The 17,144-nt window shown below is 44.2% G+C and overlaps 2 protein-coding genes across 6 annotated transcripts in view; both read right to left on the reverse strand.

The window, feature by feature from the left end:
• Positions 1 to 462: 462 nt before the first annotated feature.
• MLNR (motilin receptor) lies at positions 463 to 3,577 on the reverse strand (the record flags this gene model as incomplete). Its single annotated transcript, XM_082751911.1, has 2 exons — positions 463 to 818; positions 2,800 to 3,577. 2 exons carry the CDS (start codon positions 3,575 to 3,577, stop codon positions 520 to 522), a joined length of 1,077 nt encoding a protein of 358 aa, XP_082608037.1. The 3' UTR covers positions 463 to 519.
• A 2,379-nt stretch (positions 3,578 to 5,956) lies between these two features.
• Positions 5,957 to 17,144, reverse strand: part of FNDC3A (fibronectin type III domain containing 3A) — a 113,153-nt gene continuing 101,965 nt past the window's right edge. For all 5 annotated transcript variants that reach the window (XM_082767591.1, XM_082767589.1, XM_082767590.1 and 2 more), the window contains 6 exons: positions 16,014 to 16,163; positions 15,635 to 15,918; positions 13,449 to 13,658; positions 12,366 to 12,532; positions 11,613 to 11,740; positions 5,957 to 6,293 (listed from right to left, as the gene is read on the reverse strand). In XM_082767591.1, the coding sequence (XP_082623717.1) occupies positions 5,979 to 6,293; positions 11,613 to 11,740; positions 12,366 to 12,532; positions 13,449 to 13,658; positions 15,635 to 15,918; positions 16,014 to 16,163 (1,254 nt within the window). In that variant the 3' untranslated portion in view covers positions 5,957 to 5,978. The remainder of the gene's footprint in view (positions 6,294 to 11,612; positions 11,741 to 12,365; positions 12,533 to 13,448; positions 13,659 to 15,634; positions 15,919 to 16,013; positions 16,164 to 17,144) is intronic.

A 17,144-nucleotide genomic window follows, 5' to 3' on the forward strand; every position in this document is an offset into this window, starting at 1 on the left:
CCTCTGGGGTATTTTCAACCCTTTGGGGCAAAGCTAGCGAGCTGTTTTACGACCTGCGGCACAGCCTGGGTGCAGTCCAGCAGGTGGTGTGCAGCTCCTTTTGTGTCCCTCTCCTTATGAAAAAAAAACCACTTTAAAATAGGAAAGGCTCTCCGGGAGTTGCTCCTTGCCTTGCAGTCCTCCATGTCAGGATATTTAGGGCATAACACAAATTGTAGAGAACACAGGGGTTGAACAACACGGAGCAAACATAAAGCTCAGCTTTAGGGGTAACACACTCCAGCGTCCCCTCCCGTGCTCCCTTCCACGCGCCGCACGTCGCTCTCACCACCTCACGGTCCACGCTCGCTGCGTTAGCAAGAAACGCACGCATTTCAAAACACAAAGCGCTATAAAACACCGCAAGCCCTGCCAGCCGTCCACCCTTCCTGGCCCCGCTGTGAAAAGGAAGCGCCTTTCCTTCGCAGGGAACGTCTCCAAAAGCCGGGCGTCCGGGGTGCAGCCCCAGGGGCCGGCCCTTCACTTGTTTCTCGTGCTCGTGCTGGATTCGGTGTAGCCTCCGGCCTCCTTGGTGATGGTGAAGGCCCTTTCGGCGGAGCGGTGCGGCAGCAGCAGCTTGTAGACCGCCGCCCGGTACTTCTTGGAAATGAGGTTGTAGAGGATGGGGTTGATGGAGGCGCTCAGGTAGAAGAGCTGCAGGGCGAAGACGTTGAAGTACTGGGAGAAGAGCATCATCCTGGTGTCCTGGGTGTTTATGAAAATGATCCTGCCAATGTGGAAAGGCAACCAGCAAATTATAAAGGCCAGAATCACCACAGCTACAAGACAAAACAACACGTGCAAGAGTTAAGGAGCGAGTTAACGTATCAAGCTCTACGTCACGCGGCTGCTTTTGGAGGTTTTTCAAGTGGGTACGAATGAAATAGAGAAATAAATAGCCCCGAGCTGAGAACGGGAACAGCATCGGGTCCAGCAGCGAGCCTTTGGATTAAAAGGCAACTGGCAAGATCCGACAGCTGAACTCCGACAGCTGAGTTTGCCGAGAGGAATGTAAACAGCTGTAAGAGCACTGTAACATCTGGGCGGCACGGCCAGCACAGCAAAGATTCCCCTCGGCACCGACTGCACTGCCATGTGTGTGGTAGGAAAGGGAAAATGAAAGCCTGAGCAAGGAGAGGTGCCTTTGAGGAAGCACCGAGCAGGCTGCCCCATACAGAGGCTGCTCCTTTTGCACCTATGTTGGTGTAAAATGCTGCAGGCTCAGAGCTGTTACGGGGGAAGATCAGACATCCCAGCTCCCACTGTGTGAAGACACTGCTGTGTTAATCTGACTGCTGCTTTTTCCCCCTAAAACTCCTATGTGTAGCCCTGGACAGTTACAGCTGCAGATACTGCCCAGGTGTGTCTCTAGCTTGAGGCACTCCAGCTATTCCCGTGGTCTTGCGAAGCTTCCTAACACAACACCTTTAAAAGGTGCTTCAGCACCTACAAACCTTCCCATGGCCACGTAGCTGGAGCAGGTGGGGGAAGAACCAAATAAGCCTAGGGTTTAAAGGGTCACCTGTGAGGTAACGTGTTTCTCAGCACTGATTCTTACAAAATAAAGTAGTGTGTCCACATTTTAAATTATTTTTGCTTATAAATGCACATAAATAAAACAGATAAGCATTCGTGGAGGATCCTTCATCTTTCTCAGAGCTTAGAAAAAGCAATATAGGCAAAGCGAGTTTATGCCTGGAATAATACATCAATGGTACCTGCTCCTTTGAGAAAAGTAACAATCTTCATATCAATATGTATATATAGGATATACAGACATATAGAAATAAATGCCTTTCTTTTGCTGAAAATGGGAATGGCATCAAGTCCAATTATGAGTCTTTGGATTTGGACGTGTGTGTTTCTGTACTTTCTGCTACTCTATTTCTGCCCAGCTGATCACATCCTCGGTACGAGAAAGCTCCCAAGGAGATCACAAAACCCTTCCCACCGGTGAGTGAGCAAGCAGGGCATTTTATTTCAAGCTCGTTAATCAACAATTAGGTTAATTTTGTGTGTGTGTGTGAGATCAGTCACTATCTACAAACTTTGCAGTCCCTGACCGGATCGGGACCCCCAGCTTCCCAGCGCCTAACACTCATTCAACGAACACGAGCAAGAAAATGAATGAAGAGCTGAGTGCTGTGCATCAGCAGGAAGAGCTTCGGTGCAGTGCCACCTGTTTGGAAACAGCCCCGAAGGGTTTAATGCCGGTCTGCAGCCTGCCTGAAAATCCCACTGAGTAGAAAATCCCACTGACTTTTTATTTTATTTTATTTTCAGAGGCAGAAATTTGCCAGCAGGAGGTGGCTGGGACTGCTGGGATGCTGGGTTTTCTGAAGTGGCAGACCACCAAGAGCCTCGTATGCAGTAAAATCCCCCCCAAAAGGTAATATCTTTAAAAAAAAGGGGTATTTCTGTGGAGCCAGCGTAGCTGCTGGCTGTGTGGTGTCGGAGAGTGGCACCCCTGGAGTGCATGGCTGGGCACCTGGGCTGTTCTCCTGCATTCCCTCTGCCCTGCATGGGGTCCTGTGGATGTTTTAGCCCTGTCCCTAAAACATCCTGTCCCTAAAAGATGAGCATGGCCCCAAATTCTTCCTCCTGCCTCCCCACCTGCTGCGGTGCCCAGATGCTGCTGGTGAGGCGCGTGGGGGCCCTCTAAAGCCGAGCAGCCCCCAAATGGGCAATTTATGGCAAAAAAACGGGGAAGGGGCTGCCAGAGACAGCTCCTGTGTGCCATAGAGGGTCTGCGGGACTCACCCAGGATCTTGACGGTCTGGCGGTGTCCCCGTTCCCTGAGGGCTGCGCTGGGGCCCTGCAGGCGCCCCTTGCTGCGCCACAGCTCCCGGCCGATGAAGCCGTAGAGGACGTTGAGGCAGAGGACGGGCAGGACGAAGTAGGAGGTGGTGACCCAGAACATGGTGGCCAGCAGGCCGGACTCGAGGGCCTGCGGGGTGGGCTTGCACTCGCGGCCGAAGTCGGTGCGGTTGTCGGGCTGCTCGACGCCCACCAGGAAGAAGAAGGGCCCGGCCGAGAGCAGGGCGAAGGCCCAGAGGGCGCCGATGACGGCCTTGACGCGGCGCTTGGTCACCACCACCTTGGCCTTGAGGGGGAAGCAGACGGCGAGGTAGCGCTCCACCGTCAGGGCGGTGATGTGCAGGATGGTGCAGTAGGTGCAGCCCTCGCTCAGGTAGTGCGAGAGGCGGCACAGCAGCTGCCCGAAGATCCAGGGCCGCGAGCGCCACAGGCGGTACAGGTCCAAGGGCAGCCCCAGCAGGATGAGCAGGTCGGACACGGCCATGCTGCTCAGGTACAGGTTGGTGGTGGTCTTCATGGCGCGCTGCCTGCACACCACCAGCACCGTCAGCACGTTGCCCACCACGCCGAGGGCGAAGAGCCCGGCACACACGGCCGTCACCGGGATCAGTGCCCTCACTGGCAGCGCTGAGCACAGCCGCTCGTCGCACGGCTGCCCTGGCCACGGCGCCTCGCCATGGCTGCCATTCCCCTCGCCACCCCACACGGGGGCTGCCGCCATCTCAGCCCCTCTCCTCCTCCTCCCCCTCCTCCTTCTCCTTCTCCTCCTTCTCCTTCTCCTTCTCCTCCGCCGCCTCTCGGAGCCGGGCCCGCCCCGGCCCCCGCCCCGCAGGGAGGCGGCTGAGGGCGGGCGGCAGCCGCTGCGGCGTGGTTGGAAGGGGACTCGGGGACAACGACAAAGAATGAGGCTTTTCTTTTATTATTATTAATATTTTTTTTTTCCACAGATTTGAAAGATAACTCTGCTACATCGTTTTATTTTTTATTTTTAATGCATTTCCTAGGAGGCTAGACAGTTTTCGGCCTCGTGGAGCCCGACGCTTTACAGTTGCAAAGTGATATGTTTGGTAGTGTATCTATAACGTCTTAAAAAGTTCATTTTTTTTTCTTTTTTCATTTTTTTTTTTTTTTTGGAATGTACAGTATATGAGGTAAAATTAAGATTACATTAAAAACCTGTCTTCAGTGCAGTAATGCGCACTGAGGCTCAAAATGGCAAATACGCTAGTAAATGACTATCAAAAATAGGAGCTCATTTGAATTTTACTATGAAAAACACAAAGCCACCGCAGGCGACCTGCGGCGACAAATCTTACCGCTTTTGAGACATTCAACCGTTAAGAAATCTCTGGGCTTATTACACTCAAACCTCATTTGTACTGCCAAACATGGCACTTTTACCAAGGTTTTCTAGAAAACACCTGTTAGCACTGTAGCCTGTGGGAAGGAATCGGCCCATACAGAAAAATGACAAATCGGAAAGGAAATGTAAACATACAGTACAAAGACAGATCATCCTCGCCACTTGGAGGCCAAGTTCTTCGCCATTTCTTTTTTTTTTTTTTTTTTTTAAAAAACAAAACTCAGCAACATTTTTTTTTTTTTTTCTACAGCACAGATCATTGGACGTATAAACAATTACAATACATGCCCGTTATAGGAGAAATTCTTCAGAGATCTTCAAAGCACAAGACAGAGGTTCCTTTTTTATTAAGACCGACAGAAGTGTTTAATACCATTAAAAATGCTAAACTGAACACAACTAGAAGTCATTAATGATCCACTATCTCGTAACTCAAATAAATTAAAAATAGCTAATTACAAAGTGTATAACAAATAACGTAAGTGTGATGAGACAAGAATTTGTTTAAAGATAGGTTCACTACAAGCTTTGTGTCACTGGCAATCATTGACATCTAGCAAGATGTTCAATGGGATACTTGATAAAATTCAGTCTGGTCATTCAAGAACTCACAAATGCAAGCTCACAAAACATTGATGAGTTATGCAATTGCAAAGTGCTCTAATGCAACATTAACTACATGCAATCAACAATTTGGTACAGTATCCAAAGAGACATTACATTAAACATTAGGATCTCAAGAAAAAGCAGCTTTAAGTTTTCTGGTGCAAATTACTACACTTCGTCTCTGATTTGGTGCCCCAAAGAAAGAAAGATAGATAGAAAAAAAAGAAAAAAGAAGAAAAAAAAAAGAAGGCAGTGCTCGATTCTGGTGGATATGGCAAGTGAATGTCAGGGGTAACAGCAAAAATTCAGTAATGAATTTTATCTCAAAGATCTATTAACTAGCCAAAATCAGAGGGCACAGACACCTGTATAAACTGCATCCGATCAAAGGTCAACTTCAGAAATACATTTTTAAATTTACGTAACAAATCTAAAAAGTTCTCTCTCGCTCTCCCTTCTGTATTCGTAAGAAGTAAAAGAGGCATTTTTTTATGAGTAAACATCAAATCCTGGGGGCAAGATAAACCACTTGTGCCATCCCCTCGTAGTCTTCCAAAAACATCTACTTGCAGTGAAGAACTCCACATTTATCAGGTAAGAAGCTTCTTTCGTGCACACTCTTCCATCCAGTTTATTATTTGCTGCCTGAGAAAAGCCCCTTCTGTTTTTCATCATGAATCCTGCTTCCCAAATAATTAAGACAAATGAGGAGGTAGAAATACAGCGCTAAATTGCTTTCACAGCATCAGATTAATATTGTATACAGCACAAGTTTGTTAAGTGTAAGTTTTAAATGCGTTCTACACATTCTTCCCTGTTATGGTAGTAACCCTTAAAAGTGTGGGCCAGGTTTTTACACTTGAGTTTACTGATCAAACCCTTTTCATTTAAACACTGCTCGCCCCATATGAAGTTTGTACTGCAAGAAGGCATATTAAAAAAAGATTGTATTTCTGTGGCTTGCATTCTACTAACACGTGTCAGCCTATACCTACCAGTAAGCTTTTTAAAGTGGCTGAAAAGGTTTGCATCAGTCCCAATGCCGGTGCTAAATGCCTGTTTTTTTTTTGTAAAAGCAAGAGAACAGAATTATTTTTTAGATTATGAGAAAGTAAAATGTAATGGGCAGCATTCTAAAATAAATCTGTTTTCTTCACTTTATTACAAAGTACTGGATGATAACAGCGATCAGAATGGAAAAGATAGCAAAAAGTGCAAGAATGACAGCAGCACACACTTGGTCGCTCTGTGACCATTGTGTCCTTGTGGTTTGCACAGTGTCCTTGTTGGTGCTGGCCGGTGGTTCAGTCCTCTGAGAGATGAATAGCACTGGTGCGCTGTAGGGGCCTACCAGGTCCTGATGACCTGCTGCCTCCTGGCACTGGCGAATGGCACATGCACGAAAACGATATTCACAGTTCAGCTGGAGGCCTGTGTATCGGAACGACCAGTCCGGACCCTTGTAAATCTGTCGACAGAGAAAAAGGGATACATCAAGTAAAAATGCCATATGTACACATACATACCTCAGTATGCTTTTCTTTAAGGAGACAGGCTGAGAGAGCTGGGTTTGTTCAGCCTGGAGAAGAAAAGGCTCCAGGGAGACCTCATAGTGGCCTTCCAGTACCTACAGGGCGCTACAGGGAAGCTGGGGAGGGACTCTTTGTCGGGGAGAGGAGTGATAGGATGAGGAGGAATGGCTTTAAACTAAGAGAGAGGAGATTTAGATCAGTTATAAAGAATAAATTCTTCACTCAGAGAGTGGTGAGGCCCTGGCACAGGCTGCCCAGAGAAGCTGTGGCTGCCCCATCCCTGGAGGTTTTCAAGGCCAGGCTGGATGGGGCTTTGAGCAACCTGGGCTGGTGGGAGGTGGGCTGGAACCAGGTGATCTGTAAGGCCCTTTCCAATTCAAGCCATTCTGTGATTTCATGGTAAAGGTAACTGTGTTTTCACCCATGCAAATAAAATCGTACAGAAAAGCTCACAGCTTAAATACCAGAAAGTCTCCAGTCTTTTTTCTGATGCACAGGAAGAGAACCACACGTTCTCTTACCGCATGATAAGGTCACACTAGCTAAACTCTTACAGAAGCTGCCACGTTGTAAGGTGTTTTAGTGACCACTTACAATGTAAATACCACACCAGTGGCTCTAATATCTGCTATCATATCACAGGATTTCAGGTAATTAACTACATCAAGCTGCTTCATTTATTAAGTCTAACCAATCCAACGTACTTCACTGTAGTTGAGTTACTGCGTGTAATTTACTGTAATTTAGCCCAGTAAGCCCTACATTGGGAAAGCTGCAAAGAGCCCTTCCTGTGATTCTTGATTTCGTCAGACCCCAAGACACAGATGACTTTTGTTGGGGTGTTCTCCGTGGGTTCAGTTCAGGTTCAGTTCACAACTCTTCAGCACGGAGTGCCTAATGCAGTTAAATCTAAATGCTGGTTTCTGATTTTAATTAATTTGCAGCTATGCAAAGGCCCCGTAAAAGCTAATAAAATCCCATGCAGGCGCAATTTCTGTTAGTAGATGTATCAACAGGAACTAAGCTATTATGTGGGTAGCCTGGTAGAGTTTGATTTCCCTCTTCAAAACCCTTCATCTTTTTTTCTTTCCATTATCTGGATTTATTTAATTGGTAGCAGGATACGGAAATATCACATCAGTTGTTTTGCCCACAGTTATTTTATTGTTAGACAGCATTTCACAAGTGCAAACTGCCAACAATTCAATGAAAGGAGCAGGAAATCTGTTCTGATTTTGTTGCGTGAGGACTTATTGCTGTGCCTGTGGCTACTCGTGGACTCAGCCCTCCGACAGGCTGGCAGCTGAGCATTACTGGACTCTACAACTGGGGATTCTTGGAAAAAAGCTTTCCTTATCTCAAGAAATCGCTGGCACGGAGACAGGACAGGTCACTGGAAATGTGGCTTCAAGATTTTGCTAATTTATGTAGTGTATTTGGCAGTGAGCAATGAGACCACATGTACACATCCTACTCTGAGCCGAAGCTGGCCAGCATTGTGGTGGGTAACAAAAAGGGCTTTGACAATGCTAACTGCAACAGGAGGGCTAAAGAGCACATTGCTCCATTGCCTGATGAGGCTGGTCAACACCCAAATAGGGATGAGTGTACAGTAAAGTCATTTAATGCCTTCTTTGCCTCTGTAACACCAGTGATGGGCCCCGAGACCTCTGGAGCCTCTGGGTTGGAGGACTGCGACCTGGGGAGTGGGAAGCTCCCGGCTGATGTTGAACCTGTTTGGGATTTGCTGCTCGCAAATCCCACACTCTATGGGCCTGATGGGATTCATGCCAGGTACTGAAAGAGTTGCCTGGTGTTATTGTGAGACCTCTCTCAGGTATTTATCGAGGGCTGTGGGAATCTGGAGAGGCCCTGGCTGACTGGAAGAAAGAGGACCCTGCTAATCACAGGCCTCTCGGTCTCACTTTGGCACCCGGTAAAATTATGGAGATTATTCTGGGAGTTACCTACCTACTGGATGGATGGATGGAAAGCAGCAGAGTTGTTTTGTTTCTATTTGTCTCAAAAAGTTGTAGTAAATGGGGGTAACGTCAGGCTGGCGGCCAGCCACTGCTGGGGTTCCCCACGGCCCTATTTTGGGGCCAGTTCTCCTCAGTGTTTTCAGGAATGACCTGGACACAGGATTTGAATGCACGCTAGGCAAGTTTGGGGCTGATATGAAACTGGGAGGAGCTGCTGATTCCCCTGAGGGTAGGGAGGCCCTACAGAGAGAGGGCTCCTCATGAGGGGGAGCAGAGAGGGAGGTGCTGATCTCCTCTCTCTGGTGCCTGGTGATGGTTTAATTTAAGTTGCCCTGTGTGGAGTTGGACTCTGATCCACATGGGTCCCTTCCAATTCAAGACTTTCTAATGAATCTCTGTTTTACCCTAGCTACAGCTACGCCAGCTGGCATGGGGTACTACCCTCAGCACAGTGTCTCCCGTGTTTTGCCTCAAGTTACCCCCCCTTGGCAGGGGTGTTGGAACTAGATGACCTTTAGGATCCCCTCCAACTCAAACCATTCTATAATTCCATGAACATATAGCATTCTATCCTAATTCTACCTCAAATTAGCTTGCTGGGGTATTTACAGGATTGTTTCATAACCCCTTTAAGGGCCTGATGAATGTATACAGCTCAAATAGTGGATTGTTAATGCTTTTTGTCTGAAACGTGTTTGGAGCAATGACACAAGGAACTCAGCTGCCTGATCAGGGGGGAGAAGAGAGTTACATTTTTGCAGGGAAATGGTAGTAAGCACCATAAAATTGATGTCCCTCCACAAGGCAGGTTAGTTTTTGTCCATGTCAGAGAAAACTCTCACCACCATGTTTAAGTACCTTAAGGGCTGTTTGTGTGGTGTTTACTTCTTGACTACTTCAATATAAATTTCTGCAAGCTGCTCTTCTCATTTTACTGCAATTTATTGTGCTAACCTCTTCTGGAGAGACAAAAGGAATCACACACCTCATTCTATTTTATTTCCAGACTTCAACTGTAACCTTTAATCTTTTGTCCAGCTCATTTGCCAATGCACAGAGCTAATCAAAACATGTTTTGAGTCCATTTCTAGAAGCAAGCATGCTGACTGCACCCTGCTTACATACGTAATGTTGCAGTTGCAATTTTCAAGTTCCAGTAAGGAATATTTACATGGCAAGATAACAAACACCTTGGATTACAGTTCAGCTTAGACTGAAAAACTTAACAAATGGACACAACAAACACAGCACTACACTACAATCACAGAATCATCTAGGTTGGAAAAGACCTTCAAGATCAAGTCCAAACATCAGCCTGACCTACCATGTCTCATCACACATCTCTCAAAAACCTCCAGGGCTGGGGACTCCACCACTTCCCTGGGCAGCCCGTTCCAATGCTTGACCACCCTCTCTGTGAAGAAAATTTTCCTAATATCCCATCTAAATCTCTCCTGGCACAACTTTGAAACTGTCTCCTCACATCCTATCACTTGTCACCTGAGAAAAGAGACTGACACTCTCCTCACTGCAACCTCCTTTCAAGTAGTTGTAGAGAGAGATAAGGTCTCCCCTCAGCGTCCTCTTCCCCAGAAGTTATGATATATGAAAATATTAAGGCCTATAATCTACCAAAGCACAGGCAACACTTATTTAATATTGGCCTATAATAAAATTATAACATATCAGAACTAATTGTGCTTCCTTTCTGGAAGGAAACCTGCTTGCTTAATAGTGTGAAACAGAATTTAGAAGCCTAATTCCATGTCAATTATCAGGCAGTTTATAAGGAAGCTAAATAAGCACCGCACAACCCCTTTTAAATGCAGACTAATTTGTAATTTGGTATTTCAAACTGCATCTTTGGATAGTCTGAAAACTGAAATCAACACACACTGTCAACTGCTTGACCCTGGAAGTTACAGCATGCCCTACTACTGAAATCTGCTGGTAAGAAATTAATAACTGAGTTATATAAAAAAACAAGCATTTCTACACCTGAATGTTTGCTCTGCATAACTAGGGGTCTTTCCCATCTGCAGTTCTCTACAGAGAAGTGGGATTTACAAAATCAGACCTTTCAAAATAGTGCTTAGCATTTTCAAAGAGCTCTTAGTGCAATTATAACTTTTTTTCTCAATTCTGTACAATTTGCTATTTTTTTCTTTTTGCCAGTTCTTCCCATTAGCAGACAAATTCCTCACCACTTGAGGTGTCAAGTTGTGTTTAGCAAACATCAGTATTACCTAGAGAGGCTGCAACTTACTGCCATATTTATATTACTCATATCCCTTTAGTGTATGAGAACAGTTTTAGGAGACACTACCTTATATTATTTACTAAAAAAAAAAAGCGATGTGGCAAGAGGTTGGTAGCAGGGGGCTGCAGGGGTGGCCTCTGTGAGCAGAGCCCAGCAGCTGCCCTGTGTCAGATCAGAGCCAGCTCCAGATGGCTCCAAAGGGACCTGCTGCTGGCCAGAGCCGAGCCAGGGAGCAACACTGGGTGGGCCTCTGGGAGAGCAGAGTGAAGGAAGAAAAGAAAAAAACAACGTGACATCAGCTTGGAGAGAGGAGTGAGACCCAGCCCTGCAGACAGACCCCCAAGGTCAGTGCAGCAGGAGGGCAGGAGGTGCTCCAGGCAGGCAGCAGCAGTTCCCCTGCGGCCTGTGGAGAGGCCCCTGGTGGAGCAGGCTGTCCCCCTGCAGCCCATGGGTCCCACATGGGGCAGATCTCCATGCTGCTGCCTGTGGAGAGGAGCCCACGCAGGAGCAGGGGGCTGGGGGTGCCAGAATCCCATGGGAGGGACCCCACGGGGAGCAGAGGCAGGGAGGGACCGTGAAGGAGCGGCGGAGACGAAGTGTCAGGGACTGACCACAGTCCCCATTGCCCACTGTCCCCCTGCGCTGCTTGGTGGGAGGAGGTGGAAGAGGGTGGATGGGGTAAGGTGTTTTTAGCTTGGTTTTAGTCTCTCACTGCTCTAGTCTCATAGAGATAGGCAATAAATTATATTAATCTCCCAATGTTGAACCTGTTTTGCCTGTGATGATAATTGTTGAGTGATCTCCCTGTCCTTATCTCCACCCTTGAGCCTATTCTGTTGTATTTTCTCCCTTTTTCCTGTGAGGAAGGGGTGTAAAAGTTCAGCTATGGTAGAGTGCAGCTGCCCAGCAGGGTAAAAACCCCACACATGGTGACTAACACAATAATCTTAAATCTAAACTATTTATTGAAAACAGTAATTGAAGAAACATATAATAACTTAAACATAGCCTACCTGTTTGAATTCTGAGTCTTTTCCCACCATGACCTGAAGGCAGTAAATAACTGGATCACCCTTCATGGGCTGCAGAACCTCCCATGTGATTTCACACGTATGATCGTTTATTCTCTCTATCCTTGGTGCTGAAGGAAGATCACAAAAGGAACAGCTAAGCTCTGTTTTTTGTCACTTAACATCACATTATCATGATTACTACAAAAAAAAGTGCTGTTTTTTTTTGTCTTAGAGAAGCAAGAGATTCATATTCAAATGTAGTTTTCCAATGTTTTCTGGAACAGACAAGTGATACATTGATCTCTTGCTAGTTTAAGTAACCTCTGACAGAAAGCAAGTAAAATTTGGTCACCACAAATGTGTATCTCATGCAAGAAAATGAGCTGCTATGCTTAAAATTATTCTAAACGTGTCAAAGAGAATTGTGACCTTGAATTACACCAACAGCTTGGTCACTCTCTCTTGGTAAACAAGGATTCTAAGTAAAAACCTTGTTATGTCAAAGTACTTATAAATCCCAAGTCCCTCATTTCTGGAGCTAATATTTTAGGCTTTAGGCAATTACATTAAAGGTGCATCACCTCACAGTCTCTACCCACACTGTGAAAACAGCTTAGCATTCTACAGGTAACATAATACCACCACCAAATGTCCATCTTTCTAATCCGCACCCCATTCCACCCACCTTCAAAAAAACAAACCAAACCAAAACAACAACAAAATCAAAAACAAAACAAAACAAAACATCTTTACCTTTCAAGGCAGCTGGAACAGATTTGGGAGTAGTGAAAATATATTCTTGAGAAAGGGGACCTTCACCAGCTTCATTGCATGCCTGAATACAAAATTTGTATGACGTTGACTCACTGAGTCTTTGTACTTTGTATGTATGACATGGTCCTCTGTATAAGGATACAAACCTGAAAATGGAAAGGCTGGCTTATAGTAAATATAGAAAATGACCTCTGAAGTAGTCAGATTGTCTTGTCTTGTAATTTATGCCCATCATTTCCCAGAACCTAATGAGAACCCCCGAAATATTTCAGGCTTCAACAGTATTCTGTGATTCTGACACTATAAAACAATGAGCTTATTTTCCAGCATTAGGCTTTTGTTTCTCATGACTCAGAAATAAAATCTCTTTTTACCACCAAGTACTACAGGCTGCCTCTTGGCAAAATGATCCTAAGCACTTTCAGGCACCCTTTTCTGCTTGAAATGAGAAAGGAGATAGTAGTTCTCTCCCTCCCAATGAACCATGTGTACTACTTTCCTTCTGCCATCTACTCTCCCAATGTCCTTAGCTTTTCAAAATTAGGCAGACTAGATTTTAGCTATCTACACTTCAGCAACTTTCCCTTACTACACTTAAACGGTCATGGGTCCAACCATCTCAGCTTACATCCTGATTTAACATGAAAGAAAAGATCCCTTAAAATGATAATTTGTACTATATCATGGCTTTATTTTCTACTAGAAATAACTGCATGTAAAGACAGCAGAAAAAGAATCCACTCCTTCCAATATCAAATATATCAAATTCACAAGACAGACTAAATACTATGACAAAATACTTAACGAAATGTAAGAGAAGAGTATGCCGCTATGAAACATTTAATTATACTCTCCATACTGAACTGTAAATAAAAAGCTATGAAGTTTTTAATCTTGTACTTCGCAGCACCGAACAGTAGAGCCCTTCTGCCTTGCCAGATGAGAACAGCTCTTACCTCTCTTCCAAATCAAGCAAAGCATATGGAATTTTGCCCTGTAATACAATTTCCAAGCACCAGGTGCCAATAATACTGAGCAGATTAAGGTGACGCCAAAACCAACCTTCCATTCTTATCCTCCATTTGAAGGTGGTACTGAATGGAGTCAGTTAATGCTTTTGCAGTTCCCTCTCCCCACTTCAGCTTGAGAGTCTGAGAACTGTATGCAGCACACTCCAGGCGAGGTGGATCCGGGGGAAGAGGCTTTGTTTTCAGCTTAATGGTGTGGCTGAAAGGACCTGCTCCAAGACTGTTTAGGGCTTGAATTCGTATTCTAGTATTCAAAGAGAAAGAGAATAAATCAGCTAGAAATTAGATCTTAGAAAGTAACTGGTTATTTCCACCATTCGCATTCGGGAGAGAATAATGGTACTGTACAGACGTTACTTTCTATGAAGAAGAATTTTCTCAATATTATGCTCTGAAAAACTCTCATGAATATGCAGGAGTGTCGTTTTACTTGCTGCATCTTAAGGAGCTGGATTGATTCAAAATAAAATGTATTAGCATATTTGCATCATCCACGTTTGGGCAAAGATACAAAAGCTCTATCAGCTACTTCAGTAACGGTCCATCTTCCTGACCATGCAAAGCCTTGTACCAAAATTTTTGATTGCTAAGAGCTACAGGATTGGTACTTCTCACCATGGAGAGATGAGGGGAAGAAAAGAAAGCCCACCTCCAAAATACGCAAATCCACAGCTTTGGCTATTATATCAGGTGAGTTTGAGGATGGCTACAGGAAAATTTAAGGGCTTTTTAGAACTGAGCAGATTTATGTGAACATAAAGGGATGCTGTACAGCCACCTCTCTTACAAAATGCTGTTTTCACTGGTAACACGCCTCCAGGTGTCTGCAAACACACGCCACCTTGGGTCTGCTTGGAAATGGAGAGGGGTAATGAGAAGTCGAAGGACACATGACTGAGGGGTTTGTAGACCTTGAGATTCGAGGATAAATTTTACTTTTTTGGGGTACTCAATGGAAAACAATGCTTCTCTACAGATCTCACAGGTAGCCATAGATAGGAAAGTGTGTCTCATCTCAGTTTTCGAAGGCTAAGGTTTGCATGTCTAGTATCAGGTAGTATCTAGGTAACTGAGAAAAAGTAATCACGGTAATTCTATTCTGAAACAATCAACCACACAATGTCAAAACACTGGGACAGAAATGTGTGTGTAGGTTGTGGATAAATATTTCTCCTTCACTATAGTAATATTTAACATCATATTAATTTATTATAGCAGAGAACCAAGGTTAATATCTGCAGTTTTTTATTTGGACAAAGAGATCACAGTCCAAGATGTATTCTGTAGAAGCACTTTTATGGGGAGAAGCACAAAAGTACCTCTGCAGTGGAAGCTTCTCATTTCTCAGTTTGTTGACACTGACAGTAACAGCTCTTCAATTTGCCAGCATTATTGCTAAGTAATTATGAGGCACACAAGAAGATTTTAGTCTTTCATTCAGCATTAAAAAGAAGCAAAAAATATTTAACATTAAGGATTCATAAAATTACGTACCCAGATGATACCCTCATCACCCTGAAATCAGTGTGAGCTTAAAGTCTGACTTCAGTAAGCCTGACTTTAAGTTTTAACACAGAGGATGCATGTTTCTAACAGGAATGGAGCATCCCTTCAGGCAGAATTACAGATTTCTACATTCATATCTTTCAGTATCTCTTACGTCAAACGTAAGGGATGATTTTGGTAACTGAAATTCTTCAATTAGATTTAAAATTGATTGTTAGATTTTCAAACCAATGTTCTTTATGCTGACTGCAACTCAAATACATGGTATTTCTGCAGAAATGACATTGCAAGATTTGATGAGCTGTTATTAGATCAGACAATCCAGTCAACAAAGACTGCACATGGTCCTTCCTTGGATGGGTTTTACCTTCACAAACAGATTAGAAACCATCTATCTGTAAAGGAACCTGTCCAAAAATGGTTATGAATCTGAACCTGTAACCTGAATTCAATTAAGCTGATGCATTAACAGATGCAACGAATCTACCACAATAACCAGATTAAAATAAAAACATTCTTGAAAGAAAATAAAAACAACATAGCTCATCTTTTTATGAAAGTCATCATTACAAAGCTTCCTTTTGCTCCATGGTTAGCTACTAATGCTACTCCAGGAGTAATGTGGAGAATGAAAAACTACACAGAAACAAACAAACAAACAATCTGCTCTTGTGGGAGAAACAGCAGGCTTTCAAGTAGCTTTGCACAACATACCTGTAGGTTGTATCTGGCTGTAAGCCATCTATAAAATAGCTGAGAACCTTCCCGACAGTTATTGGTTGCTTATCTCCAAAGTCTATGCTGTAGCCAGTGATCTCAGATCCATGGTCGCAAGGTTTCTCCCAGCTTATAGCAAGGCATGTGGAAGGATAATAGTGTGGACTTTCCACTTCGTCTTCGCTTAGTCCCCGAAGACAAGTCACAACTGCAGGTACAGATGCTGGAGTCATACACGCCACTACTTCACTGAAAGGGCCTGCACCCGCAACATTCACTGCCTGCAAATGCAAAGTAGGCCATGTTTTTACAGCAGGGGTGATCTCCGCTTCCACATTTCACTAGCGAGAGTTTTACGTTAGCTTTACATTTTTACCTGAACCCTGCAATAGTATATAGTGGCAGGCGAAAGTCCTTTCATTTCACAGTTGAGCCCAGGCCCGCAGTAAGAGATCTGCATGCATCCTTCCACACCGCCCCATTCCAGTCGGTATTCTGTTACATCAGCTCCGTTACTCACTGGAACCTTTAAAATGGACAAAAAGAAGTTAAATTCACCACATCTGTATTATTTTTTCTATAAATCAACAGGATTGCAGGTAAAGTTTTGGTTTTGCTTTTTAAACAACAGTGAGGCAGAAAGGTCTGAACTTCACAGGAATGTTACCCTCTGATTTCCTTCCTCATTTTTAATTTAATACAATACAAATAAATCAGACCACATTACCAGCCTTGAGTCATCTATACGTTAAAAACACTATTTATTATTGCTGACTAATGTACACAAAGTAATTGTGATTTTAGTTGTGTTAATGCAGACATCATCTAGCATGCAGCATTTAGCTTAGAGACCTAAACAGCTGACGGCACAAGATGGTGGTCTTGAGAGGATACAGTTCAAATCATGTGTACCAGACATGTCAGACTAAGACATGAGATTACAGGAAGATATCAGTAGTCAATGAAGTAATAAAGAAAAAAAAAGCCAAAAACCACCCCCATATTAACAAAAAAAACCCCAACCTAGATCATGAAGAAAACTGAAAGAAAATGCTGTTGCTGTTTTGGGCTAACTATTCCAAGACAGCCATCCCACTGAGGTGCAAGATAAGGAATAATTACTCCAAAGCACATCTTTTGCTTTCCCCTTCCTTTGAAAGAGGAATATTCCCTACTTTCAGCATTGGGCTAGTTGAAAATAATTGACTCAGTATAAACGGCATTTCAAAGGATAACATTTGATGTGATTGACAGAGACTGCCCTTCCGTTCTCTAATTCACAATGAGAAGTGTTTGGTCAGAGAACTGATGCAGCTGTAGATGGTTGTGCAATATGACAGTGAAGATGGAGACATTTCTCAATGTTACCACTATCTGTTGTAGCTGTAGAGGAGTTCACCCTAACAGAAATCAAGGAATCGAAGCCAACAAGCTCAGGGATGACAATAAACTGTGTGGGAAGTGTTTGATATGCTGAAGGGTACAGCTATCAGGGCAATTTCAGCAA

This window comes from Aythya marila (genome assembly GCF_965140915.1).
Source record: "Aythya marila genome assembly, chromosome: 1".
NCBI lineage: Eukaryota > Metazoa > Chordata > Aves > Anseriformes > Anatidae > Aythya > Aythya marila.